The sequence below is a fragment of the Microcaecilia unicolor genome, chromosome 7 (genome assembly GCF_901765095.1).
Source record: "Microcaecilia unicolor chromosome 7, aMicUni1.1, whole genome shotgun sequence".
Lineage (NCBI taxonomy): Eukaryota > Metazoa > Chordata > Amphibia > Gymnophiona > Siphonopidae > Microcaecilia > Microcaecilia unicolor.
Genome location: NC_044037.1, coordinates 288,674,947 through 288,702,515, shown reverse-complemented (window position 1 = coordinate 288,702,515; position 27,569 = coordinate 288,674,947). Strand labels below are relative to the sequence as shown.

At 46.9% G+C, this 27,569-nt stretch overlaps 1 protein-coding gene across 1 annotated transcript in view; it reads left to right on the top strand.

Moving 5' to 3' along the window:
• LOC115475142 (band 4.1-like protein 5) overlaps positions 1-27,569 on the top strand; it is a 203,457-nt gene that overhangs the window by 90,780 nt on the left and 85,108 nt on the right. Inside the window, exons 14-17 of the mRNA XM_030210881.1 lie at positions 3,052-3,079; positions 7,255-7,297; positions 9,776-9,876; positions 23,407-23,589. Of these exons, the coding sequence (XP_030066741.1) occupies positions 3,052-3,079; positions 7,255-7,297; positions 9,776-9,876; positions 23,407-23,589 (355 nt within the window). The remainder of the gene's footprint in view (positions 1-3,051; positions 3,080-7,254; positions 7,298-9,775; positions 9,877-23,406; positions 23,590-27,569) is intronic.

Here is a 27,569-nt window from a genome sequence, read left to right as displayed (position 1 = left end):
CCTTGGCAGCTTCTCCGGACGTAGGGCGATTCCTGAGGGCAGTGAAGTTGATTCGGCCGCCCCGTCGTCCGATGGTTCCGCCTTGGGATTTGAATTTGGTCTTGGAGACTCTGGTGGGTCCTCCGTTTGAACCATTGGCGTCCATCACATGTAAGGATCTTACCTTGAAAACAGTTTTTCTGGTGGCCATTGCTTCCGCTCGGAGAGTGTCAGAGTTGCAAGCCTTGTCTTGTAGGGAGCCTTTTCTGTCCTTTGCGAAAGAGAAAGTGACTTTGAGGACGGTTCCTTCCTTTGTTCCTAAGGTGGTTTCAGCGTTCCATGTGAATCAAGTGATTTCGTTATTGGTGTTGGGGGATCGTTCGGGGGATGCCTCTCAGCGTCGGTTGGTTAAGTTGGATGTTCGGTGCGCCTTGCGGTCCTATTTGAGCAGAACGCGAGATTTCCGGGCTTCGGATAGGTTTGTTCATTTTGTTTGGAGGTCCCAAGAGAGGAGCTGCGGCCTCCAAGGGGACTCTGGCTAGGTGGTTGAAGGAGGCTATTGCCTCGGCTTATTTGTTGAGGCAGCGTGCGGTGCCCCCGTTACTTAAGGCGCATTCAACTCGGGGGGTGGCTGCTTCCTGGGCGGAGAGTAGTTTTGTTCCTCCGCAGGATATTTGTAAAGCAGCGGCATGGTCGTCCATTCATTCCTTTGTGAAGCATTATAGGATTGATGTGCAGGCAAAAGAGGATGCATGTTTTGGAGCGGCTGTGCTGTCTTCTGCGTTTCGAGGGTCCCACCCTTAAGTTTCTACTGCTTTGGTACTTCCCACGCGTCTTGACCGGTCTGGAGGGTCGATGAGGAAGGTGAAATTAGGCCTTACCTGCTAATTTTCTTTCCACGAGACCCTCCAGACCGGTCAAGAGCCCGCCCTATGGATTTCAGAGATATTGTTCGTATCAGAAGTATTTGAGCCGTGTTCTGCTATGACTATTCCTTTTATCTTTCATTGGGTCGGAGAGTTTTCTTCGTCCATAATACTTGACAGAGCGGGGCGCTTGACGTTCCGTCTGTCTGAGCACACTGTTGGTGTTGACTATTGGTTTTCCAGGTACAGGGGTTTTTCTAGATTCAGAGTTCAGGTTGCAGGGGGTTTTTCTCTGCTTTGCTAAGTGTATACTGGCTTTTGTGGGATGGGCACAGGTTATATGTACATAGTTGAAGTTAGTGTTCTCAGTCTCCCTCTGCTGGTAGGCGAGCATAACCCACGCGTCTTGACCGGTCTGGAGGGTCTCGAGGAAAGAAAATTAGCAGGTAAGGCCTAATTTCACCTTTTCGAAAGAGAAGGACGCCCATCTTTCGACACAGATCGGAAGATGAGCGTCCTTCTCACAGGGTCGTCCAAATCGATATAACCGAAAGCCGATTTTGGACGTCCCCAACTGCTTTCCGTCGCAGGGACGGCCAAAGTTCAAGGGGGCGTAGCGAAGGCGGAACTTGGGCGTGCCTAACACATGGACGTCCTCGGCCCATAGTCGAAAGAAACAAGGACGTCCCCGACGAACACTTGGATTACTTTACCTGGTCGTGTTTTTCTTATGACCAAGGCACAAAAAGGTGCCTGAAATGACCAGATGACCACTGGAGAGAATCGGGGATGACCTCCCACCCTCAAAAAAAATATATATTTCAAAATATTTTGAGCCAGCCTCTATGCCAGCCTCAGATGTCATACTCAGGTCCGTGACAGCAGTGTGCAGGTCCCTGGAGCAGTTTTAGTGGGTGCAGTGCACTTCAGGCAGGCAGACCCAGGCCCATCCCGCTCTCTACCTGTTACGTTTGTGGAGGAAACAGCGAGCCCTCCAAAGCCCACTGTACCCACATATAGGTGCCCCCCTTCACCGGTAAGGGCTATGGTAGTGGTGTACAGTTGTGGGTAGTGGGTTTTGGGGGGCTCAGCGCACAAGGTAAGGGAGCTATGCACCTGGGAGCAATTTGTGAAGTCCACTGCAGTGCCCCCTAGGGTGCCCGGTTGCTGTTCTGGCATGTCAGGGGGACCAGTGCACTACAAATGCTGGCTCCTCCCAAGACCAAAGGGCTTGCATTTGGTCGTTTCTGAGATGGGCGTCCTTGGTTTCCATTATCGCCAAAAATCAGAAACTACCAAGTCTAGGGACGACCTAAATTTCAAGATTTGGGCATCCCCGACTGTATTATTGAAACGAAAGATGGACATCCATCTTTTTCGATAATACGGGTTTCCCCGCCCCTCGATTGGGACGTTTTGCGAGGACGTTCTCAACAAAACTTGGGCGTCCCTTTCGATTATGCCCCTCTAAGTATGCTGGACGTTTTCCAGCGCACGGCGCTAACCGGGCAGTAATCGGCTTTGTACGTGTATAGACCATTACTGCCCAGTTAACACGTGAGATCTTACTGCTAGGTCACTGGGTGGCAGTAAGGTCTCAGGCCCAAAATGGCCAGATGTCCATTTTAGGCCAAATGAAAGGCCTTTTTTGCAGGTGCGCTGAAAAATGAACCTGCACGCGTCTACACCAGCGCAGGCCACTTTTCGACGCACCTTAGTAAAAGGACCTCTTAGTAGCTACCCATGAATATCGGGTCTATTTTCAGACCTAGCAATCGGGGTTTTTTTTTTAACTACCAGCCCATTGGACACCCCTAGCTCATCTCTTAATTTATAGTCAGTTATTCTAATTAGGATAACAAAGAGAGGAGTCCTTCATTACAGAGTTTTAATTACATTTCATTACCTTAGATTGTCAGCCCATTCAGGACAGAAAAGTACCTGTAAAAAATAATGTATGTAAACTGGCTTGTATATATAGAAAGGTGATACAGGTGTCCCTGTACCTGAAAGCTGAGTTTGCTGTAGTTTGCAGCATGTCCAAATGCCTTCGCAGAAAAATGTAAAACAAAGCAAAATGGAGCACAAGGAAGGGGGTGTGTAGATAGCCATAGGACAAGAAAGTTATCCCAGTAATTCAGTTAAGATTGTACACGACGACAGAGAACAAATTATATTAAAATGCTTTCTTTTTCTTGTCTTCTAGCAAACATTGCAAAACCAGACTTGTCAAGGTGAGACACATGGCTCAGTTGCTTCCTTTCCTCTTAATTTTTTTCTTTTTCTGGCTTTTCAGTGATGGCTTGAGCTGATTTTCTGGTGTTGACGTAGGGGGCAGAGAGACCGTCTGTCGGCCTTTTAAGTTAAACTTCCCTATTTCACAGCTTGGGGAGGGGGGGGGGGTGGCTCATGGTCCGAATGGGGGGGGGGGGTTTCTTTCCTCTGTGTTAGTGCATCTCTTTATATAAATCAGTGGCGTAGCCAAGGGTGGGCCCATGCCCACCCACTTTGGGCTCAAGCCCACCCAGTAGCAGCACACCTATGATGTGGCTGGCAGGGATCTCCAAGGCCCACCAGCCGAAAACTCTCAACTACTCTCTCTCCTGCATACCTTGTAAATAGCAGATCTTTGCCTGCAGCAAGCAGCGACTGATACATACTGTTCTTACCGGCCCCACAGCCTTCCCTCTGATGTATTCCCGCCTATGCAGAAACAGGAAGTTGCATCAGAGGGAAGGCTGCGGGGCCAACATGAGCAGTGTGTATTAGTTGCTGCTCGCTGCTGGTGAAAATCTGCTACTTAAAAGTTATGTGGGGGAGGGGGATGTTTGAGAGACCCTATGGTATGCAGGCGAGAGAGGGAGAGACCAAATTACTTTTCGGACAGGGTGGAGTTCTTTTGCCCACCCATGTTGGGCCCAGGCCCACCCAAAACTGAGTGTCTGGCTACGTCCCTGATATAAATAAAATGTCATCACACTTCATTCTTCATACGAAGGGGGGGAGACAAGGAAGCACGAAGTTTAGATAAATGCATGAGATTTATCACTTTTTTTTTTTTTTTTACTGTCATCCTCGCCCATTGGAAATGGATTTATTTAGCGTTGTTTGCAACTCATGCAGTATTGTTCTGTATGAATTTTGTGCAATGGGAGTCCTTTATGCTTCTGTTCCACCAGTCTTGGGGAAGGCCGTGTGCAGAAGGTCACCTGATGATGTGTTGGGGGTTGGGATTGTGTTCGTTTTTTTCACAGCCCTGTGTTGTAATGGGTAGATGCTGCATCCTGCCCACTCTGAGGGATTAAAGGCAGTGTTAAGCTCCTGAACAGAAGATCAGAGCTGAATCTCATTTCTTGCTGTGGGGGAGGGGGCTGACTGCTTCTGAGATTAGAATGAATTCCTGTTTGAGTTCATCAGTTCTGCTGCTGAAAGATCAGTGTGCCCAGCCCCCTCCTCCCCTTTTCTTCTTTCAGGCAAACAGTACTGCTAGCTCCAGACGGGCTTAAGGTAGGGTTACAATATGTCCAGATTTACCCAGACATGTCCGGGCGTCTGGATGGGTTTTGCCAGTCCGCCCGTTTGTCCAGATTTCTGGACAGGCGGGCGGCAGGCCTATCCTAGCCTCCCCTTCCCTACTATGTGCTGCCCTGTTGCTCTAGTGACCTCTTCGGGGCAGGAAAGAGCCCCCTCTTTTCTGCCCGGAGCGCTGCCCTTGCCCTGCATCCTGTTGCTGTGATGGTCTCGGGATTCAAAATGGCCACCGAGAGTTGAAGTGGCCTCGCACCTTGGAGTGCAGAAACCCAAAAGAGAGATACCGGGTAGGAGGGGAGAGATTAGTAAGCTCGACTCAGGAGAGAGACCTTGGGCTGTTGGTGTCGGAGGATCTGAAGGTGAAGAAACAATGCGACAAGGCGATGGCCATGGCCAGAAGGATGCTAGGCTGCGTAGAGAGGGGCATAACCAGCAGAAGAAAGGAGGTGTTGATGCCCCTCTACAAGTCGTTGGTGAGGCCCCACTTGAAGTATTGTGTTCAGGTTTGGAGGCCGTATCTTGCTAAAGATGTAAAAAGACTGGAAGCGGTGCAAAGAAAAGCTATGAAAATGATATGGGATTTGCGTTGCAAACCGTACAAGGAGAGACTTGCTGACCTGAACATGTATACCTTGGAGGAAAGGAGAAACAGGGGTGACATGATACAGACGTTCAAATATTTGAAAGGTATTAATCCGCAAATTAACCTTTTCCGGACACGAGAAGGCGGTAGAACTAGAGGACATGAATTGAGGTTGAAGGCGGGCAGACTCAGGACTAATGTCAGGAAATATTTTTTCACGGAGAGGGTGGTGGATATGTGGAATGCCCTCCCGCGGGAGGTGGTGGAGATGAAAATGGTAACGGAATTCAAATGTGTGTGGGATAAACACAAAGGAATCCTGTTTAGAAGGAATGGTTCCGTGGAATCTTAGCGGAGATTGGGTGGCGACGCCGGTAATTGGAAGCAAAACAGGAGCTGGGCAGACTTCTACGGTCTATGCCCTGATCGTGACTGAATAGATAGGGATGGGCTGGAGTGTAAATTTTAAGGGGCTTCCTTGTTAGCTTCAGAACTTAGTACAAGAACAGTACTGGGCAGACTTCTTCGATCTGTGCCCTGAGAAAGGCAAGGACAAATCAAACTCGGGTATACATATAAAGTATCACATACCATGTAAAATGAGTTTATCTTGTTGGGCAGACTGGATGGACCGTACAGGTCTTTATCTGTCGTCATTTTCTATGTTACTATGCTACTCTTTGGGGTTTTACATGGAATGTTGCTACTAATTGGGATTCCAGAACCTTGTAACTCTTAGGATTCCAGAATCTTCAGAACTTTTAGTACAAGAACAGTGCTGGGCAGACTTTTACGGTCTGTGCCCTGAGAATGACGAGGACAAATCAAACTCGGGTATACATATAAACTCATTTTACATGGTATGTGATACTTTATCTTGTTGGGCAGACTGGATGGACCGGACAGGTCTTTATGTGCCATCATTTACTATGTTACTATGAATGCGCAAGCTTGGGTGTTAGCGTTCACAGTACAGATTGCCACAAAAAACGCAGATAATAAGTGACAGATGTGTGCGCTTGACAGAACAAAACTGGAACTGAAAGCAACACGGGTGCAGGAGAACAGGCACCGATGTGTGCTGATGCTTCCATTTTGTCTGGGCACGTGCGCAAGAGCTGCACCTACTTCTAAACCTTTGTGTACATGTGCCTGGAACATTCCTTTTTTTGTCTCCCCCCCCCCCCCTCCCCCCAACACACACTTTCAGTTTAGTAGCGCAATTTAACTGTGTATAAAATTTGATAACTTCAGATATTGCGTAGTCCACTGCACATTTATATAAACAGCAACATGGAGTCAAAAATGTAAAAACTAACATAAGCCGCAGCTTAATATGCACAAAAATACAGTAATTTTTATGAAAACCAAAGTTTGTTTTTGCAAGACTTTCTTTGGGGTTTTTTTTTTTGGGGGGGGGGCTAAGGAGGAAATGGAGGTAGGGGGTGAATGAGTGATGACAAACTTGGACCCCTGTTTACAAAGCTGTGCCTAGTGACTTTCAGGAAATCTAGACTGCTCCTATTTGACTGACTGTACATTTGTCCTTTAGATTGTAACCTCTTTGAGCAGGGACTGTCTCTCTTTGTTAAATTGTACAGCGCTGCGTAACCCTAGTAGCGCTCTAGAAATGTTAAGTAGTAGTAGTAGTATTACATATAGCAGTGATTTAACCAGAGCTGAGATTGTGATGTCATAATGCCTCATTCCACCAATGCCTAAGAGCCAACCTCATCAGTGATGTCACAATGGCTTGATTGTCCTATATTTGTCTCACTCTTATCTATTAGATTGTAAGCTCCTTGAGCAGGGACTGTCTCTCTTTGTTAAATTGTACAGCGCTGCATAAACCTAGTAGCGCTTTAGAAATGTTAAGTAGTAGTAGTAGTATTACATATAGCAGTGATTTAACCAGAGCTGAGATTGTGATGTCATAATGCCTCATTCCACCAATGCCTAAGAGCCAACCTCATCAGTGATGTCACAATGGCTTGATTGTCCTATATTTGTCTCACTCTTATCTATTAGACTGTAAGCTCTTTGAGCAGGGACTGTCCTTCTATGTTAAATTGTACAGCGCTGCGTAACCCTAGTAGCGCTTTAGAAATGTCAAGTAGTAGTAGTGGCTGGCAATGCGGTACTGCCGACACAGCCCATTCACTGTGAACGGGCTGTGTCGGCATTGCAGCCCGGCATTGTAAACAGGAGGGTTGATAAAACTACATTTTCATCACAATAGAGAGATGGAAGCAACTGTGCAGATGAGTTCACTAATAACCCTTTTTCTTTTCACAGTGGTCAGAACAGTGCACTAAAGCCGAATAATGGATCACAAGAAGTAAGACTCTCCTGCCTGGTTTCCAAAGCAGCAGTAATCTGTTCTGTTTTAGTGGAAGCAAGCAAGAGTAAAGGCTGGCCAAAAGAAGAGTCCAACCCTGTAGACAGTGCTGAAAAGAATTCTTTATTACTGCCGATAACAGGAGAACCCGATGCGGTCCGTGTTTTGGCAACACTAAACGCCTACGTCAGGGGTCTTGTTAGTATTCAAAGATATATGCCGTGTAAGCGAAACTGCCCAAAGGCATCGGCTCAGAGATGTAGACTAAGGAAAACAGCCCGAAGGCATGCGCTCGACTGAGAATAACCAAATCAGCCTTGGGTCTGCTCATGCTCACTCGAGTGCATGCCTTCAGGCTGATTTGTTTGCACTGTATATCTCTTTGAGCTGATGCCTTCGGTCAGTTTTGCTTACGTAGCGTATATCTTTGAATTACTAGCAAGACCCCTGACGCAGGTGTTTAGTGACGCCGAAACACAGACCGCGTCGGGTTCTCCTGTATCATCAGTAATAAAGAGGGTTTTTTTAAGCACTATGTCCAGCGTTGGACTTGTCTTTTGATCAGCCTCGACTCTTGCATGCTTGGACAATTTCACATAGAGGTTCTTCCTGTTTGGTGTTCCTTCTCCTTCTCCTCTTGAACCGTGAGTCGGTCACCTTGAAATGGTTCTGCTCAGGTGTATACTATGTTGCTGTAGTGCCATTGCATGGAATTTGGGGGTGGGGTGGGGAAGGGGAGAGACTGTTGCTAGTGGCTTCCTGATGACCAGTGGCTTCCTTGGTCAGCTGCCACCCGGGGTGGTCGCCAGTGCGCCCCCACCCTGGGTCCAACACGACACCCCCCTCCCGGCACATTACTTCCCAAGTCTCCCCCCCCCCCCCCAATGTTACTTCCTGTTCCGGGGCAGAGGGAGCAGGGAACTGGCGGAGCCGACAGCCGCGAGGCCTCTCCCAGCACCCCTCCTGCAGCGTGCACCCGAAGCGGACCGCCCTGCCCTCGGTACACCACTGCCGATGAGAGCGTAATGACGGGGTCTGTTTTGATAGTGGGCTCTGAACCTTGTGATGCGGTGTGCACAGAGCACATTAGTGAAGCCAACTTGTGAGCTGGTTGTGAACATGATTTCCAGCTGTGGTGAAGAGGTTTTGATTGACTGGATTTATCTCATTGGCGGGGCTGGGGGGGGGAGAAGGGGAGCGGAATGTAGATAAATGGTAACTCTCTGAGCACATTTTCACATGGGAAGCCCTCATCCTTTGCAGGGGCCTTGGACACCCGCTAGATTCTGGTACCTTCTAAAGCAGTTTCATGCAGAAAGCACGAGACTTGCCAATCCAGGTGTCTCATCTGGTATAGGTAGAACTTCTGTAGCCTTTCCCCTGTTTGATGGGTTAAAAGGAGCAGGACATAGTGATTTTTCTGTCATGTCTTGTAAAATTGTTGTTGTCCGTTGCGTAGGAGCCAACTTTTCAAACTTATTGGGGGTGCTAAGCCCAGTGGAAATAACCCTTGCCTGGACACATACAAGGAATTTTCTCAGTATCGGGGGTGCTCAAGCACCCACAGAGTCGGCTCCTATGGCCCATTGTAGATCCTTACCTGTGTAAACTGATTTTTTTTACAAGTGATTTGGGAATTTGAAGCTTTTGTTAACTAATAGATGGAGGGAACTGTGGCCTGTGAGAGAGGGCTGATATCTGCTAGAAGATTGTTTAGCCCTATACAGGGCCGCCGAGAGGGGGGGGGGCAGGGGGGACAAAATGGCCCGGGCCTCCAAGGGGAGCCCGGCACCACAGTCCCCTCCACCCACCCCCCTCTGTCCACCACTGGGCCCCTCTGAATTCAAATCATAGCGCCTCACCTCGACCTCGCTCCGTGTGAAAGAAGTGCAGCAGCGGCAGTCTGCAGATCGCCTCCCTTTGGGCCTTCCCTCCCTGTGTCCTGCCCGGGGAAGGCCCGAAGGGAGGCGATCTGCAGACTGCCGCTGCTGCGCTGCTTTCACACGGAGCGAGGTCGAGGTGAGGCGCTATGGTTTGAATTCAGGGGGGCCCAGCCCGGTGGTGGACGGATGGGGGTGGCGACGACGACCTCGGGGGGGGGGGGGGGGAGGGGGGGGCGGTGGCTTTCGGCAGCACTGTACCTTCTGAAACTCTAGATGCTTTGAGGTTCCTTGGCACATTTGCTCTATTTTAAAATCATGGTGGTGGGAGCCTGACATTCACATATTAGGCTGATTTTTGGTCTTTTTTTTTTTTTTTTTGGTGAGCATTGAAGAATTGTTTTTGATAGGTAGTCATGAAACATACACATATGAGTGTTTCCAGTACTGAAATATTGCATTGCCCCCATGAGCACGGGTGCCATACAACATCCCTCAGAGATAGTAACGGCCAGTGTAGTGAGCATTGGGTGATAATGTATTTTTCAGTAATTTCCCTCTTTTTGTGCTTTTTTTTTTTTTTGTTGTTTTAACCAAGGCCTGGAACGTGAAGCCACCCCTGGCGGTAGCGACAGTAACACCTCATGTCCCATCCTTGGCGGAGACGGGGAGAGTCCAGTGGAACCATCCGGAAAAATGGTTTGTTGTACAAAACTCTTGGCTTAGTTTTTGCTTGGCTTCAAAATGAATCGGTTTTCACGTACACTGCGCTTTCTTCTCTGCCTTTGCCTTGATTTTAAGATGTGAAAGATCAAATGAACCCTTCATGTTTTGTTTAAAAAAAAAAAATCAAAATTTGGACTGGGTCTGTTTTTGCTGATGGTGTAGCAAATCTAATGTAACTTTGCAACCTGATGTCTCCAAACAGACTTTCAGATATGAAATCTCAAGTGACAGAGCTCACTTAAGGAAAATAATGTGGCCTGAGAGAGTGCCAGCAGGTTAATCGTTTTATGATTTAGAATGGCATTAGCACTCTGTTCCCAGCCATATCAAGATCTGAAAAAAAAAAATGTTAAGTATAAATGTTACGTTGATTGATCAATATCACCCTGCCTGTTTACAGCGCAGTTAACAAAATGTCAAGCTTAAATTACTGAAATCCTTAAAACAATGTTAAGACAGTTATAATGATATCAGCCAGCTTCACATTGCCATGAAAGAAAAATGAATTCACGTAACGGCTATGTATAGCAGGTATCCTATATTATAAAGAAGGGTCTAATTTTTTAATGTTGTGGGTGTACCATAGTATAACGCACACATCCCTGCTGCCTTAACCCTTTACGTGCAGTGTACCACAACTGTCGCTCCCCACCGCTGCATATGGTCTGCAGGCGCACACCTGACGCAGACAGACGTTGAGTGGTACTGGACGACTTGGTGTCTGTCTTCACAAAGTAAACAAAACATGAAGTTTGTTCTGATTTCTGGGATGCAGAGGAAACATGTTTATCTTAACGTGTGATGTGATTAAGGCTTTGCGTAACGTGTGATGTTTGTTCAGTTGGAAGGTGTTTTTTTTTTTGATTTTATGCTTTGCTCACCCGATCTGAATCAAAACCAATGATGACGAGGCTTCTATTGTCTGTGTCTCATCCGTTTCGCTTCTGAAATCTCTTGGGATGCTTGTAGTGAAATCACTCTGCTTATCTCTCATTTCTAAAACGTTGTCTCTGGTGCTGGATGAAAGATTGTCTGCTCCAGCACCGTGTGATGATAAATATTTTCTTTTTCTTGATTGTGCTCAGACATGTTTTAATTACAAGGTGCTTTTTCTAGATTTTGATTTTAATCTCTTGGCTCAGACCTGCACAGGCTCCAGCTCCAAATGGCTCTAAAATAGATTAATCCTTAAAGCAGTGGTTGCCATTCTGGTCCTGTAGGCCTCAGGCCTTCCACCCTCCTCCTTAGTCTGCAGGATTCCAAAGTGAAAACGCATGAGTGCGCGTCATTTGTATATAAAACACTCGTGTGTCCGAACTGTGGATGTTCTACGGACCACGTTGTTAGGACGGAGTTGAGAACCATTGATAAAAGTGGGCACTGTTTTCCTTGAATCATTCCCCCCCCCCCCCCCCCCCCTCCATCATTGAGAATGAGATATTAAAAACCATCGGTAGCCTTTATATTTGGAATGGTTGCCCAAAGCATCTTCCAAGTTCAAGAATCCCAACGTCTAGGCACGAAAGAGCTGAACTAGTTTTACCCAATACTGTACCTGATCTCTGGAGGGAAAGGGGGGAGGTTTTGAAATTGCAAGATATCTAATGCCATACAGTTAAAGGTGTACAAAAGGGGAGTGTGCATGTTTAACTGGGCGACTTTACATTTTAAAACAATTGGACTAGTGTAAAACTTGCAGGTGTTCGTTATTGGTGTGCTTCTAGTAATCAGATGGTAAAAACATGTTCCACTTTGGCCACACAGTATATGAAATTGACCCTCTAAATTTCAAGAGTGGTTTGGAGCTGTGTCTTGATAGCCATGTGCTGCTCTGCTGCGATCAGTTTTTATTGGAATGAATTGCTGATTTTGGGCTTGGTTCTGGCCTTGATGGTATCTTGTTGCTAATGGGTCAATCCAGTGGCGTAGCCATAGGTGGGCCGAGGCCCACCTAAAATTGTGACAGTTTTGCTGTGGTTGGTGGGGATCCCCAAACCTTGCCAGCTGAAGATTTGCTCTCCTTGGGCAGCCAGCGGTCTTCCAAATGTCAGCCAGCAGCACTTGCCTTGAGCTGATGCCGAGACTGGCCCTTCCGCACAAGCTCAGTTTTCGCACATGCAAAAGCACTGAGCATGCACGGCCTGCGGGCAGCAGCATCAGTTTAAGGCAAGTGCTGCCGGATGCTGTTCGGAAGAGCGCTGGCTGCTCGAGGAGAAGGCGGAGGAAATCTTCAGCTGGCAGGGTTTGAGGATCCCGCCAGCTCAACTGTTTAATATTTGGGATTTGTAGGTAGGGAGGGGTGGAGAGAGGAGCAAACTGGAGGGGTACCGGGGGGGTGGGGGAGGGTGCAGGCGAATTCCATGCCCATCCACCTTGGGCTCAGATCCACCCAAAATCGGCCATCTGGCTACGCCTCTGGGTCAATCTTGCGTCTGTGGCACCTTGATTGTGCTTCTTTGGAAAATGATTGCGCCGATCATTATTATCTACCTTGCTTCGAAATTATGAAAATGCTCTTTTTTTTTTTTTTATAGGGAATTTTGTTCTTTGCAAATGAAGTGCAATGTACATTACTATAATAGATTTGAAAACACCAGATCAACAAGTTAAATTTGCCCTGTTTTTTTGTTTTTTATCCACATCGTTGACTTCACTCATATCAGATCAGTGCCTTCCAAGTTCAAGCCTGCCAGGCCGTCCTGGTGCTGGTAATGGTTCGAAAAGGCTTAAAGTGTGAATCTGGCTCTTCAGGGAGGGTGGTGGGATAATTCTAAATACAGTAGAGTCTCAGTTATCCAACGTGTTGGAATATCCGATAGCAGGTAGCCTGGGCTCCGTCCCTTCCTTCCCTCTCCCTTGAATGTTGGGGCACTACCGTCACTTGCTGAATCCCTCCCTCCCTCTCTGGCGCACCTCCGCGAACACCCAAAAACTGCCCCCCCCCCCCCCCATGCACCCACCTGAACAGTAGCAGCTGCACATCTCAGACACCTCCCTCAAGTTTCTCACCCCCCACCCATCTGTAGGCAGGGGAGGAGGCACTTAAGGGGGTCAGGAGTTCCAGGGCATGCTGTTGCCAATGTTGGGGGTGGGGCGAGTGGAGGGGAGGTAGTAGTGTTCCCAAAGCGTCCAGATTATCCAACGACATCTCTTATCTGACAACCTGTTAAGTCCTATTTGGATAATTACTGTAGTTTTGAATAGCAGTAACTACTTTGTAGATAACTTTTGTCCTCTGAAACTTTCTGCCATTTTTTGTTTGATCATTCTGTATGTGGTGCCTGGGGAATGAGGAGTGAAACTCCCTTACAACAATGTCATTGGCAGCTTTTTTTTTTTTTTTTTTAATTTTATGATATTGTAATCGCGCTGATGGTTTCTTGTCATGCACACTTGAATTCACTGCCTGTGAGGATTCCGTCTGAGATCCTTAGGAGCAGAACCCACAGTGTTCTGGCTCTCTAGATCAGGTATGGGCAACCTCAGTGATTTGAGGGCTACGACCCAGTCGGGTTTTCAGGATTTCCCCAATGAATATGCATGAGGTCTGTTTGCATGCACTGTCTCCATTGTATGCGAATAGATCTCGTGCATATTCATCGGGGAAATCCTGAAAACCCGACTGGGTTGCAGCCCTCGAGTACTGTGGTTGCCCACCCCTGGTCTAGACCTTGGTTTCTGCTGCTGCTGAACTAAAGGAACAACTCCCTTAACTGAGCTGGACCTTTCTCCTCTTTGTCTAGTTTTGTACAGTGCCTCGTGTGGGGGGAAAAAAAATAATTCAGAATGTATTAGACGATGTTTTGCTTCTCTGATTTACACAACATACTACATGTTTAATGTGAAGAACTATTATAGAAATATTCAAAAAGTATTAAGAATGGGAAACCAAAAAGCCTTTCACACCCTTTGACTCAATATTTTGGTGGCCGTCCGTTTTGCAGCAGTAACTGCCGCAAGTCATTTAAAGCTAAATGTCTACCATTTTTCAGCAGTTTGGGCCCATTCTTGGCAAAAGTCCAAGCTGTGCAGCAATTGCCAACCATTCTTCTATATAGCTCAATTTTTCAGTATTGGCTCGTTTTAGGTACACTAGGGGTTTCCTGGATCTTGGAAGGCAACTGTGCGCTGATGCCACTCGCTGACTGCCAGTTCTATAATGGTGTCATATGCAATTACAGGATGCTAGCATAAACCTGAATGGGAAAGCCTGTTTATGCCAGGGTAGTGGGTGCACCTAAGTGCGCCACTCGAGTCCACTTGTGTATGTGTGTGTGTCTCTTGGAAGCATGCCTGTGCCCACGCCCCTCCCAGACTCTGCCCGTGCAGCAGTGGCGTAGCTACATGGGGCCAGGGGGGCCTGGGCCCCCATAGATTTGGCCCCTGGACCCCCCTGCCGACGACCCTCTCGACCCTCCCCCCCCCCCACCGTCACCTGTCTTTGTTGGTGGGGGACCCCATCCCCCGCCAGCCGAGGTCCTCTTCTTCCCGCAAAAGGCTTCCTTCTGTTTTTGACGTCCTGCAGCCGCTCCTCTCATGTCGCTGTGCTGCTCCGGGGTTCTGCTCCAGGGGCAGTGACGTGAGAGGAGCGGCTGCAGAGCCGACAGCCAATGCCTGATGGCTGCCTGCGGTGCCGCGCTTGCTTTTTAAAAACATTTTGGTGGGTTTATTTAGCTGTTTTGTAGCGGCCGCTGCTGCTAAACAGGAGAAGCAGCAGTGGCTGGAAATGGGAGCTGGCGCCACGTGTTTCACGGGAGACTTGGCAGGTCTGTGTTGGGTGTGCGGGCCTGGAGGGAAAGTGGCTGGGCAGACGGAGGGGGGGAGCGGCGGCATCCTGGGAGGGGTGCAGGGGGGAGCAGTGGCTGCGGCGACTTGGGAAGGGGGGGTGGAGATGGAGAGCAGTGGTGGCCTTGGGGGGGGTGGAGGGGGGGCATGGCGGCCCGGCCCAGTCTCTTGGCGGCCCTGGGTGGAGATGTTGGTGCGTGTGGAGGAAGGGGCTGAAGCTGCTTCTGCAACATTCCAATGTCTCTCACTGCGTTCGTGACGTCAGGAGATGGTTACGGACGCAGGTAGCCTCATTGGAACGTTGGAGGAGCAAATTATTGTATTAGATAATAATTTGTACCTCAACGTTCTATGGCTGGCTGGCTGGGTTCGTAACATCCTGACGTCAGCAAGCCTCCAGCGTTTCCTTCCCTCTCACTGTCCCTCCCTCGGGTAAAGACAAAATGACATCAGAGGAGGGCGGAACAGTGAGAGGGAAGGGAACGCTGGAGGTGAGCTGATGTCGGGATGTTACGAACGCAAGCAAGTGAAGGTAATGGAAGGCTGGAGGGGACGCGAGCCCAATGGAGGGGAGGCCAGGGCAGAGGACAATCGCTGAACATGGATGGGAGGCCAGAATCCTGGGATACGGAGGGGAGGGCATGGCAGAGGAGAATCGCTGGACATGGAGGGGAGGGAAGAATCGCGGGACATGGAGGGGAGGATTGAATGGGAGGGAAGAATCACGGGACATGGAGGGGAGGATGGGAGGGGGGAGAGGAGTAATCACTTAGACAAGAGCCTTCCTAGGGCCCGTTTCATTTTTGACGAAACGGGCTTGGTTGCACTAGTTCCTAATATTTCTGACCTTAGAGGTCTGCTGTTCTGTTTTCTTTTGCACCTTGGTGAGCTCTGGCGTCTTTGTACTCTTGTGGAGGGACAGCCTGGTTCAGACACTGCCTCGGTGACGCTAGATGCTTTCCACTTTACCTGGCAAGAGCTCCAAAGTATATTCAAACATGGGGAAGACTATTAAGAAAACTTTCCAACTCTATCTTAAAAGCAGTGGCGTAGGAAGGGGGGCGGTGGGGCGGTCCATCCCGGGTGCACGCCGCTGGGGGAGTGTCGGCTCCGCTGGTTCCCTGCTCTCTCTCTGCCCCGGAACAGGTTACTTCCTGTTCCGGGGCAGAGAGAGAGCAGGGAACCAGTGGAGCCGACGCAGCTCCCAGCGACGTGCACTCGGGGCGGAGCGGCCCTCCCACCCGGCCCCCTTCGTACGCCAGTGGTAAGAATGCGCTCCGGGGGGGGGGGGGGGGTGCGCCGTGCTACACCCGGGGGAGAGGTGCGCAGCGGCGACCCTCCCCGTGTGTCAGCCGCCCTCGCTATGGCACTGCTTAAAAGAACTATGGGATAAAGTTATTCAGGTAGTTTTCTTGTTTAGACCTTTGCTTCATTTTCACTTCATACAACAAACAGCTTGAGTGTTCATCCAGGTATATTCAGAACTGTGATTGGACACAAGTGGGTTTTAACTTCTGTACTTTTAAGGTGCATTTTGGAAACTGAGCAAACCTGGCTTTGCTATGAACAAGGGGTGTGAAGATTATCGAGACCTTTTGGTTTCTGAATTCTGTTGAATATTTCTATAATTTTTATTTTTTTTTTAATTTACTTGTGACATTTTATATCCCACATTATCCCAAACAAGTTTGAGTCCATTGTGGCTTACAATAAACAGTACTGGACACATAACTAAGAATAATGCATAAAAAAGTAATTTGTTGTAAGAATCCAATTTTACAATACAGTATCATAAACGTACTGGGATAACTATGGATGTTTAACATTTAGAAAATCTATTATGAATGACAAATTGTACATGAAGCAAAGAGAAAGTTAATGGTAAATAGAGCAGTAACCAATTCAGGTAATAATGAATGTTGTGTACATCAGTGAAGCATACATACAGGCAGTGGCGTAGGAAGGGGGGGGCGGTCCGCCCCGGGTGCACACCGCTGGGGGGTGTCGGCTCTGCGCTGGTGCACTGCCCTCTCTGCCCTGGAACAGGTTACTTCCTGTTCCGGGACAGAGAGAGCAGTGAACCAGCGCGGAGCCGACACACCCCAGCAACGTGCAGTCGGGGCGGATCAGCCCTCCCGCCCGTCCCTCCCCGCAGGTATGCGGTCCGGGGGGGGAGGAAGGTATGCGCTCCGGGGGGGGGGGTGCGCTCCAGCGGGAGGAGGGTGCGCCGTGCTGCACCGGGGGGGGGGGGGGGGTGCGCAGCGGCGACCCGCCCCGGGTGTCGGCTCCCCTCGCTACGGCTCTGCATACAGGGAACTTAAATATACATAGCAAGGCACTGTATCTCGGGAATGAGTGAGTGGGTGTTGGTGGAGGCAGTGTGGGCTTGTAGATAAGCCATTAATTTTGTCATACATAATTAACCATGCAAATATTATAAACACACGTGGTTTCGTGTAAGAATTAATGCCTTGCAAAGAACAAAATCATTCAAATGGGGGCTGAGTTTTCAGCATGCTTACAGTTTAATTTTTACCTCTTGTGAATCATGCATTCTGCTGTTCTTTAACCCTGCGTGCTGTTTACGTACCACTGAGCCTGGTTTTCTTGAAACATGAAGTTGATCTTATTGGAATTAACTCTTGAAATTTGATCTTCTTGTGAGTATATAAGATGGTCCTGTTAAGTAACAGATCTGGGGGCTTGGCACGGTGCGGTAACATCTCACAATTGGGCTGGGTTTGTAACTGAACTGCTTACTAGGGCAGGCCCAAATCTCTCTGTCTGCCATTGCAAAATTCTGTTGGGTTCCTGGGGAGGGGAGAGGTCATCAAATCGTAATTAGGGCCCAGAGTAATGGCAAACCTAGGAAAGCAACCCAAAAATGATTGGGCTAGTATTCCAAAGCATTTATCTGGTATTTGGATAATGTGTCTGAATATCCTTGCAGATCACTTCTGTACTGGGGCAGAGCAGGAGTGGTCCTGGAACTTACCTATATAGTGGCATTATTTACTCTGCTCTCTGGATAATTTAGGATGGGTGGAAGGCTGTCCTACGTTATCTGGATAGCAGACAGAATATTGCCACGGACCACCTTATCTGGATAGTAGCACTGAAAATCGACATTCTTTGATCGCTGGCATTTTTAAAAGCAGACTTCAGCAGCTGAGTATTGACCTCTGCCACTCCTGCTTCCCATCCCCTAGGTTACGTTTTTTTTTTTTTTTAATGATCTAGAGGGGTGTCGTCTTCATGAAGCAACAGGTACAACCTTAAAGGCACGGAGGGGGTTGTAACCTGCCGAGAGAGGCAGGTACCACTCTGCAACCTTTATTGGCCAGACTGGATGGACCACACAGGTTTTTATCTGCCATCATTTACTATGTTTCTGTGAACCAGTGCATCCCAGTTGGTGGGTGCAGTTGCCCCTATAATAGGAAGGTGTTTGCAGGCTTTTCCTGCTGTATGTAACGTATGCAATAAAATGGAGAAACGTTTAGTACGAAGGAAAGAAACCAGTAATTATTCTTACCTTCAGGATAGGACTTGTCTGAATCCATAAATCATTGTGGACACTCGTACTCACAAGTCTGATCAAATGTTTGTTACTCACAAGTCTGATCAAATGTTTGTTTGGCTGTATGGCGAAGTGAACATGATGAGACGTGTTTGTGCATTACTGTTTATCTGTCTTTTGCTTGTTCACTCCCCCCCACCCCCCATAAAAAGGGTAACCAGTATCCCACCTGTTCTATATAGTGTAGCATGGGCAGGGCCGGTCTTAGCAAGTGCTGGGCCCTGTGCAGACCAATTTGGTGGGGCCCCACCCTAGCTCCGCCCCCACCCTAGCTCCACCCCATTGATAAGATTATTCCATTTTTAGAAATTTTTTTTATTTATGAAATTTCAAATAAAGACAAATGAAGCTAAACTTGTACAAAAAAAACTGATTGAAATAATAATCACAATGCTATGATCATGAAACCTCCCCTCCCCAGAAATTATTCAGTTCAAGTCCACTACAATTAGTAGTTCCAATTCTCATAACAAAGGAGAAAATAAAGAAAAATATTAAGAAAAGATCCAGCACAGTGCTACAGTGTACAAGGTATGCCAGGAATGCTTTATCTGCCTATGGTTGGAGAGAGGTTGAGTGACTCGATGCGGTCCCCGTCCGGGTCGGAGCGGAGGCACGAGGCAGAGTTGAGGCACGCTGAGCGGGGCCCCCTTAGGCACGGGGCCCTATGCGGCCGCCTTGGTCGCCTCTGCCTAAGACCGGCCCTGAGCATGGGATATGCTGAAAGCAGTGTTTAACTCAGCTCACACTGAAATATCAATTAAAGTGGAATGCATATATGTGGGTGAAACATAGTGAGTGCTCTGCACCCCTAGGATCAGTGTTGGAAAAGATTTTTCTAATGGTAAATCGTTTCTGTAGCGCTACTAGACATGCGCACTGCTGTACACATATGGGGCTCTTTAGTAAAGGGTTGCCGGTGGTAGTTCCACCCCCCCCCCCCCCCAGCGCACGCCATTCCCGGTGCTAGTGGAAATATTTTTAAAAAATATTTCCGCAAGTTGTTACCCAATGGCTATCTGGCAGCATCGTTTGCTGCCATGTTACCGCAGGGCCCTTACCGCCACCTTCGTGGGTGGCATTAAGTGCTCCCCCCCCCTCCGAAATGGCCACCCAGCAATTGCAAAGTTATCGCACGGCCATTTCATTTTTTTGGCTTTTTTTTTTTTTTTAACTTGCTGCGGCAAAAATCTTGGAATACCAAAGCATTTTTGCATTACCTTCAGTTTTTTAAAGATATTTGCCATAACATTTTGAATGCATTTATCTTGTATCTATTGGTGTAAATATCTTACCAGAAGCCCAGGGCAGGCCACATTTTAAAACATATATAAATTAAAGACCAATTCCTCCCAGCGGCCTCCTAACCTCAAGGCCAACTGACTATCCCAATGTTTTCAACTGTTTCTAAAACCGAAGCAAATCGGTCACCAGACAGACATCTTGGGGTAATTTGTACCACCAGATGGGGATATTAATGCCTTGGGGGGGAATCTTTTCATAAAGGTGGTTAATGTATTTATTAATCTCTCTATATAAAAGGCAACCCCAATGTTCTGAAGCCTCCACGGAAGTTGAGGCGCCCGATCCAGTGTGCCCTGGAGTGTCTGCACCGCCCTCGCGTCAAAACGTCATGACGTCGAGGGCGGAGCTATGACACTCGAGGGCCCAAACGGAAACGCCACAGCGAACAAGGCAAGTAGCTCGGAGGGACGGAGGGAGGGGGCCCCTTGCTAGCGCCCGTTTCATTGCGCTCAGAAACGGGCATTTTTTCCTAGTATATACATAAATACACGCACAGGAGTGAGCCGTAGATCTGAGCTACTCCTTTACCAGATGTGTCCAGTAGAATTTCCCACTGGGAATGCTAACATCTCCCATGGACCTAGTTGGTCTAAAGATTTTTTTTTTTCAGCAAAGGCCTAATTTCTACCACTTTCAAAGGGGGAGGAACCCCCTTTTCCCCCTTATCAAGTAATGTACTCATTATTGCCTATGGAGTAAAGGAGACTCCAAAAGGATATATTGGTCCAGTAATGACAACAGGATGCATCCACCAATCAAACTTAGTCTCATCCACTGACAGGCATGTGAAATTGGTGAAGGGAGAGAAGTTTCCCATTCTAATCTTACTCTCCAAACATTGTTCCAAATTCAACTGATCCATAATTCCTTAAAGTGCTTTGCCAATATTAAGCTGCAGTGGTTACAGTGTTATTTACAAACCACCTTAAACACCTCTGCCACTCGATAGCTTGACTTTTCTTAGCCTCGGTAATTGCTATTTTGTCAAACACAAGTCCAAGTAATCTTTCTTGTTATCCTTGGTCTTCCTCGTCCATCACAAACACTCCTTCCTCCTCAACAGCCAGTTGACTTGCCATTGCTCCAGAATCGACCATGGATACACCCTGCTTTCACAGACCACAGTGGTCTTTGTGGGCACCAAATTCTTCTCTTGACGTATTAGTTTCCCCATACCAAACCACCAAAATATCCCCACTCTCTGATGAATGTGACCTCTACCTGCTCCAATTTGCAGACCCATCCTGTAAATTCGCTGTAATCTTAAGTGAGAAATAAGATTTATACAGTTTATTAACCTGAGCTGATATCTCAACAAATGGTCCAACCATGGCACAGCCAGAATTTTGGCCAAGCTAGATAAATACAGGCAGTATTTCTCTTCCCCCCCCCCCCCCCCCCCACCCCAATTTAAGCACAAAAATCGGATCCAACAAATTCTCAGCCACAAGAGTTGTCAACTCATCCGCCAACTGGTCAGAACCTGAATCCAGGACAGACTCATCCTTTGCCACCCTACAACTTCTGGCAAAGAACCAAATTTAAATACCATAGCAACATCCAGTACCCTGGATACTGACCTGATAATCCAGAAATCAACTCTATCAATTCCTGCAGTGCAGGCTGGGTAATCAATCCTCCGCTTACTGTGGACTGTACTAGCAGAGTTTCCATACAGGTAAAAATTGTACCACTGTCTAACTTCACGAACGTCAACAAGATTTGCACCCCCGCCCCACTTCCCAACTGAATGGCCAATTGAGATACTCAATAGTCAACAATTAAATCCCACAGTCTTTGGAAAATCAGTGGTAACATAAACTACTAAAACCAAGACTGAAAATGCTGAAATATAAATCAAAATAACTCAAAACGTGAACTTATCTCTTAACGTTCTCTTCGAAGTGCGCTGTGTTGCTTAACTTCACTCTTGTTCACTCTAACTGAGGTAAGTTCACGTTTTGAGTTGTTTTGATTTAGCACTATATTATAGGCTATAGCACATAAAAAATAAGAGTGACCCGATGAAAGTAGTGCTAGACCACTAGGCATATATTTTTTATTTTTGTTACATTTGTACCCCGCGCTTTCCCACTCATGACAGGCTCAATGCGGCTTACATGGGGCAATGGAGGGTGACTTGCCTAGAGTCACAAGGAGCTGCCTGTGCCTGAAGTGGGAATCGAACTCAGTTCCTCAGGACCAGAGTCCACCCCCTAACCCCACTAGGCCACTCCTCCACTGTTGCTACTATTTGAGATTCTACATGGAATATTGCTATTCCACTAGCAGCATTCCATGTAGAAGTCGGCCCTTGCAGATCACCAATATGGCCGCGCAGGCTTCTACATGGAATATTGCTAGTGGAATAGCAACATTCCATGTAGAATCTCCAATAGTATCTATTTTATTTTTGTTACATTTGTACCCTGTGCTTTCCCACTCATGGCAGGCTCAATGCGGCTTACATGGGGCAATGGAGGGTTAAGTGACTTGCCCAGAGTCACAAGGAGCTGCCTGTGCCTGAAGTGGGAATCGAACTCAGTTCCTCAGGACCAAAGTCCACCACCCTAACCCTCCATTGACCCATGTAAGCCGCATTGAGCCTGCCATGAGTGGGAAAGCGCGGGGTACAAATGTAACAAACAAACAACTAGGCCACTCCTCCACTGTTGCTACTATTTGAGATTCTACATGGAATGTTGCTATTGCACTAGCAACATTCCATGTAGAAGTCTGCATCGGCCCTTGCAGATCACCAATGTGGCCGCGCAGGCTTCTGCTTCTGTGAGTCTACAGGATGTCAGACTCACAGAAACAGAAGCCTGCGCAGCCTTCTACATGGAATGTTGCTAGTGGAATAGCAACATTCCATGTAGAATCTCCAATAGTAGCAACAGAATCTCAGTAGTAGCAGCATTCCATGTAGAATCTCCAATAGTATCTATTTTATTTTTGTTTGGCTCAATGCGGCTTACGTGGGGCAATGGAGGGTTAAGTGACTTGCCCAGAGTCACAAGGAGCTGCCTGTGCCTGAAGTGGGAATCGAACTCAGTTCCTCAGTTCCCCAGGACCAAAGTCCACCACCCTAACCATTAGGCCACTCATATATTGCCTTAAACAGTGGGGTTTTTCTTTTTTGCTGAGGGCACTCTGTAACATAAGAAAAAAGACAAAGAAAAAACTGATATATTTAAATGCTGGTAGCCTTATTTATATTTCAGCATATTCAGTCTTGGTTTTAGCAATTGAGATACTCAACATTTTTCTGGTCACTTAGATGGATATGTGGCCACCAAGATGAGGTAGATTTTTTTTTTCCAGTTCTGCAATTCTGAGTCCACTACACTTGTTAGTGGACTCAAAATTGTTTATTTAATTACAAAAGAAAATAGGTTAACACACTCGTAATGGCAAAGCGCTGTCCTCCCTGGATGCTGTCAGGTAAACCTCTCATTGTGAACACACTGGGAATGGTAACAGTTTTCTGATTTGAGTATTCGTTAAGACTAGAAATTGTCAAAGGGATGCGAGGTGGAGTTGATTCTGTAGACTAACAGCATCAGAGAATTGAATTCCATCATTCCCCCCTCCTGATGTGTACAGTAGCTTACACAGGTCTAACTTACTAGTTCAGATATATAGTCTAGTCTAATTTTGATAACTTACGCAACTGTGATCCTTGCAGGAATAGTTGTGGCTCATTTGACTTGGTCTTACTGTTCGATAAGATAAATGCTACCTTCATTCAGACCAGCTTCCCTGATGTGCTGCTGCTCTGTCCATGTCTGTCATTTAGCAAGTACTAATCAATCCACCCCCTAATGATACAGGCCCTCTGGTGCAGATGACAGCTCTCGGTACGGTGGAAGCGCACGGAACGCATGGGCACCGCCCTCTTCCCAGACTGCGGATAGGAACGGCACTGATTTTGTCCATCAGCGCAACGTGAGGAACGCTGGGATTCCCAGACACGAGTTTGGGATTACTGTCGAGCGAACCATAACTGATCTATAATACTTGCCTTTTGACTGTTCCGTAACCTGCCCTGGATACTAACCCAGCATATCTCAAGTTAAACCACGATGTAGAGAATAGAGCAGGCGACGGTGATCGGGAACTGCAATCTGGACGGAGCCTGCTTCAGTACGCACTAGCTCACGTGGATAAAAATGTTTGTTACTGTCTTGCTCCCAAGAATGAGAATAACTTAAACGTTGTGGGATCTTGTTGGGGGCCTCAGAGGTTCCTCCTTCAGCTGTCTGTGCCTTATAAAGGTCAAGTTTTATATTTAAGTTCATTATGTTCAGTATAAGTTTACCCCTATTTTTTTTTTTTTTTAATTAAACTGTACATTCCAAGTTGAAATTCCTGCCATCTGTTGCTGTAATTTTGCCAAATGTTTCTTAAAACAACTGTGAAAAGTTGGGGGGGAAGGGAAGGCTTTGGGTATATTCCTGTTCCCATGAAATGCCACTAGAACCCTGAGCAGGTATACAGGATGTTGCAGTATTCTTTTCCCCTTACCCATGCCTCAGCTTGTGCTGAAATGGGAGGATTGGGGGAGGGAGGGGACCCTGCAAAGCCAGAGAGGCAAGGTCTACTTTTGCAGAGCAGTAACGTGGGGGGGGGGGGGGGGGGCGGAAAGGAGGAGAAAGAGAGTAGATCAAGGCTACTTAAATGGCAGATTGCACTCTGCACCAAGGAGCACTCCCTTGTGGACCACTGGGGGGTGCCATTTTTTTTATCACCACGGGAAGTGGTCTGACCCCCTCATCTTGCGCCAGGTTCAGTGTTTAGAAATCATTTCTCTGGCCAGGTCTCCAGCAGCAGCGATTCACGCAAGCAAGTCTGCCTGAGCCTGGAGCCTGCTGTCTTTTGTGCCCCACCCTTGTGGAAGCAGGAAGTTAGGTCAGAAGGGAGTTGGATGCAGCACAGAACAGGCTCAGGACTCGTGCTGACTGTGTGAATCGCTACTGCTGCCTGCGATCTAGATAGAGAAATGATTGAAGGTAGGGAGACTGGACCTGGGGCCAGATGAAGTGGTTGACGGAGAGATGAAATGAGATATTGGACCTGGATGAGGAGGTGAGGGAGAGAGAGCTATACTGGACAATGGGAGGGAAGGAATGAAATGAGATGGAAGATATTGGACCCAGAGGAGGAGGGGAGGGAGAGAGAGCTATACTGGATAATGGGAGACTGGAAAGGAAGGAAGCAAGATGGAAAGAGATATTGGACGGGGAGGGGAGTGAGAGAGCTATACTGGACAATGGGAGGGAAGGAAGGAATGAAGTGAGATGGAAGATATTGGACCCGGAGGAGGTGGGGAGGGAGAGAGGGCAATATTGGACCCAGAGAAGGAGGGAGAGAGGGAGATATTAGACCCAGAGGAAGAACGGAGGGAGAGAGGAAAAGTAAGTGACTATGGAAAGAGCGGAAAAAAAATAGGTAGAGATACTGGTACCAAAACAAATGGAAAAACAGTTCTCAGACAACAAAGATCGAAAGAGTGTTTTATTCAGTACACATGTACAGATTTCTAGTGTGTCCTAATCTGCATTATGGTATTCAGTTTGAGACTCTCTCAAAAAGAATTAGGATACCAGAATGGTGGTGGGGGTGGGGGGGGGGGTCTGTATTAGAAGTCCGATGCAGTTGTACTACTGTCTTTGCCTCTGAGACAAGAGTAAACTTCTGGAGGTCTCCTGGAGGGTGGACCCTTGCGCTCCCCCCCCCCCCCCCCCCAAAGCGGAACCCCAGCAAAGAAAAACTCTGGCTACTAAATACGTATTACTAGACATAATGTTTATTCAAATAGTCAAAGAAGCCAATCGGTAATTATTGAAATATCAACAAATAAAATTCCAATAGAGTATATATGTAGCAAATAATGAACAGAGTTTTCCCTGGGAGCTGTCAATATGTCCACCTGCTAGTGGACACACTGAGGCTCGCCATCCTCAGTTCTGTTTCCTCTTAAATATTTTTTTTCTTCCTTATCTTAATTGTAATTACCTTTCCTACCTAATGAATATGCATCTTTCCAGAATATTCTATTTCCTTTTATGGTGGATCCTGTTCCAGCACTTCCTACCATCTTACAACTTCTATCATTTATTTCCCAATTGCATGGACAGTTTAAAAGCCTGTCATATAAAGCATAAGTTTTCATTAGATAATGGTTGAAGTCACCATTATAGTGTCCACACCATCTTGCTGGAGTTACAATTTTACCCACTCCCACTTACTTCTCCTTTTGATTGTTTATCTGGATACTGCAGGTGTCCTTAGTCATAGGAGTGTCTGGCTCTTAGTTGCTGCCAGGCAAGTTAGCATAGGCCAAATGCCAAACCACATCCTTAGAAGGGTAGTTTTCAGAAACAAACACATTTTATAGCTGTCTTGCTGTTCCCAGCTCAAAAAAAAGCAAAATAGCTATATTATATGGAGGGTTTGCACCTTGCCATGGCCTCTGTTATATACACAGACCAACTATGCATATCCTAGAGGAGGGATATAGTAGATATTTTAATACCTAGAAGGTATTAATAATGCTGAAGAAATGAACCTATTCTGTTGGTACGAACTAGGGATCACACAGGAAACTCCAAAAGGGTAGACTCAAGAATAATATTGGAAAATTTGTTTTCACAGAAAGGGTTGTGGCTGCCTGGATTCCTTTTTCTGGAATGGAGATGGGACAAATGAGATGTGTGGGATGAATGCTGAGCATCCCTAAGAAAAGAGGGTGGAAATAACTATTGTACATGGGGGGAGGGGGAACCTACATGGAGCAGCAGTTGCATCTGTACAGTAAAAGGCAATTGTCTACTTAAAGTTTGGGTGAGGGAGAAATGGGAAGGGGAGTTGGGTTCTGTGTGTGAATGTATTAGAGATGTGCATTCATTCAAAACTTTCCATATCATTTTTCCCCAAAAGACAGAAAAAAAAACTACTACTACTACTATTTAGCATTTCTATAGCGCTACAAGGCGTACGCAGCGCTGCACAAACATAGAAGAAAGACAGTCCCTGCTCAAAGAGCTTACAATCTAATAGACAAAAAATAAATAAAGTAAGCAAATCAAATCAATTAATGTGTACAGGAAGGAGGAGAGGGAGGGTAGGTGGAGGCTCAGTCCACCAATAAGAGCCAACCTCATCAGTGATGTCACAATGGCTTGATTGCCTGATACTTGGCTCACTTCTGATATTGTGATGTCATAAGGGAAAGGGAAATGGGACTTGATTTACCGCCTTTCTGAGGTTTTTGCAACTACATTCAAAGCGGTTTACATATATTCAGGTACTTATTTTGTACCAGGGGCAATGGAGGGTTTAGTGACTTACCCAGAGTCACAAGAAGCTGCACTGCACTAACCAATAGGCTACTCCTCTACTACTACTACTATTTAGCATTTCTATAGCGCTACAAAGCATACGCAGCGCTGCACAAACATAGAAGAAAGACAGTCCCTGCTCAAAGAGCTTACAATCTAATAGACAAGAAATAAAGTAAGCAAATCAAATCAATTATTGTGTACAGGAAGGAAGAGAGGAGGGTAGGTGGAGGCGAGTGGTTACAAGTGGTTACGAGTCAAAAGCAATGTTAAAGAGGTGGGCTTTCAGTCTAGATTTAAAGGTGGCCAAGGATGGGGCAAGACGTAGGGGCTCAGGAAGTTTATTCCAGGCGTAGGGTGCAGCGAGACAGAAGGCGCAAAGTCTACTACTATTGGAGATTCTAGATGGAATGTTGCTACTATTGAGATTCTGTTGCTACTATGTGAGATTCTACATGGAATGTTGCTACTATTTGAGATTCTACATGGAATGTTGCTACTACTACTACTACTACTATTTAGCATTTCTATAGCGCTACAAGGCGTACGCAGCGCTGCACAAACATAGAAGAAAGACAGTCCCTGCTCAAAGAGCTTACAATCTAATAGACAAGAAATAAAGTAAGCAAATCAAATCAATTATTGTGTACAGG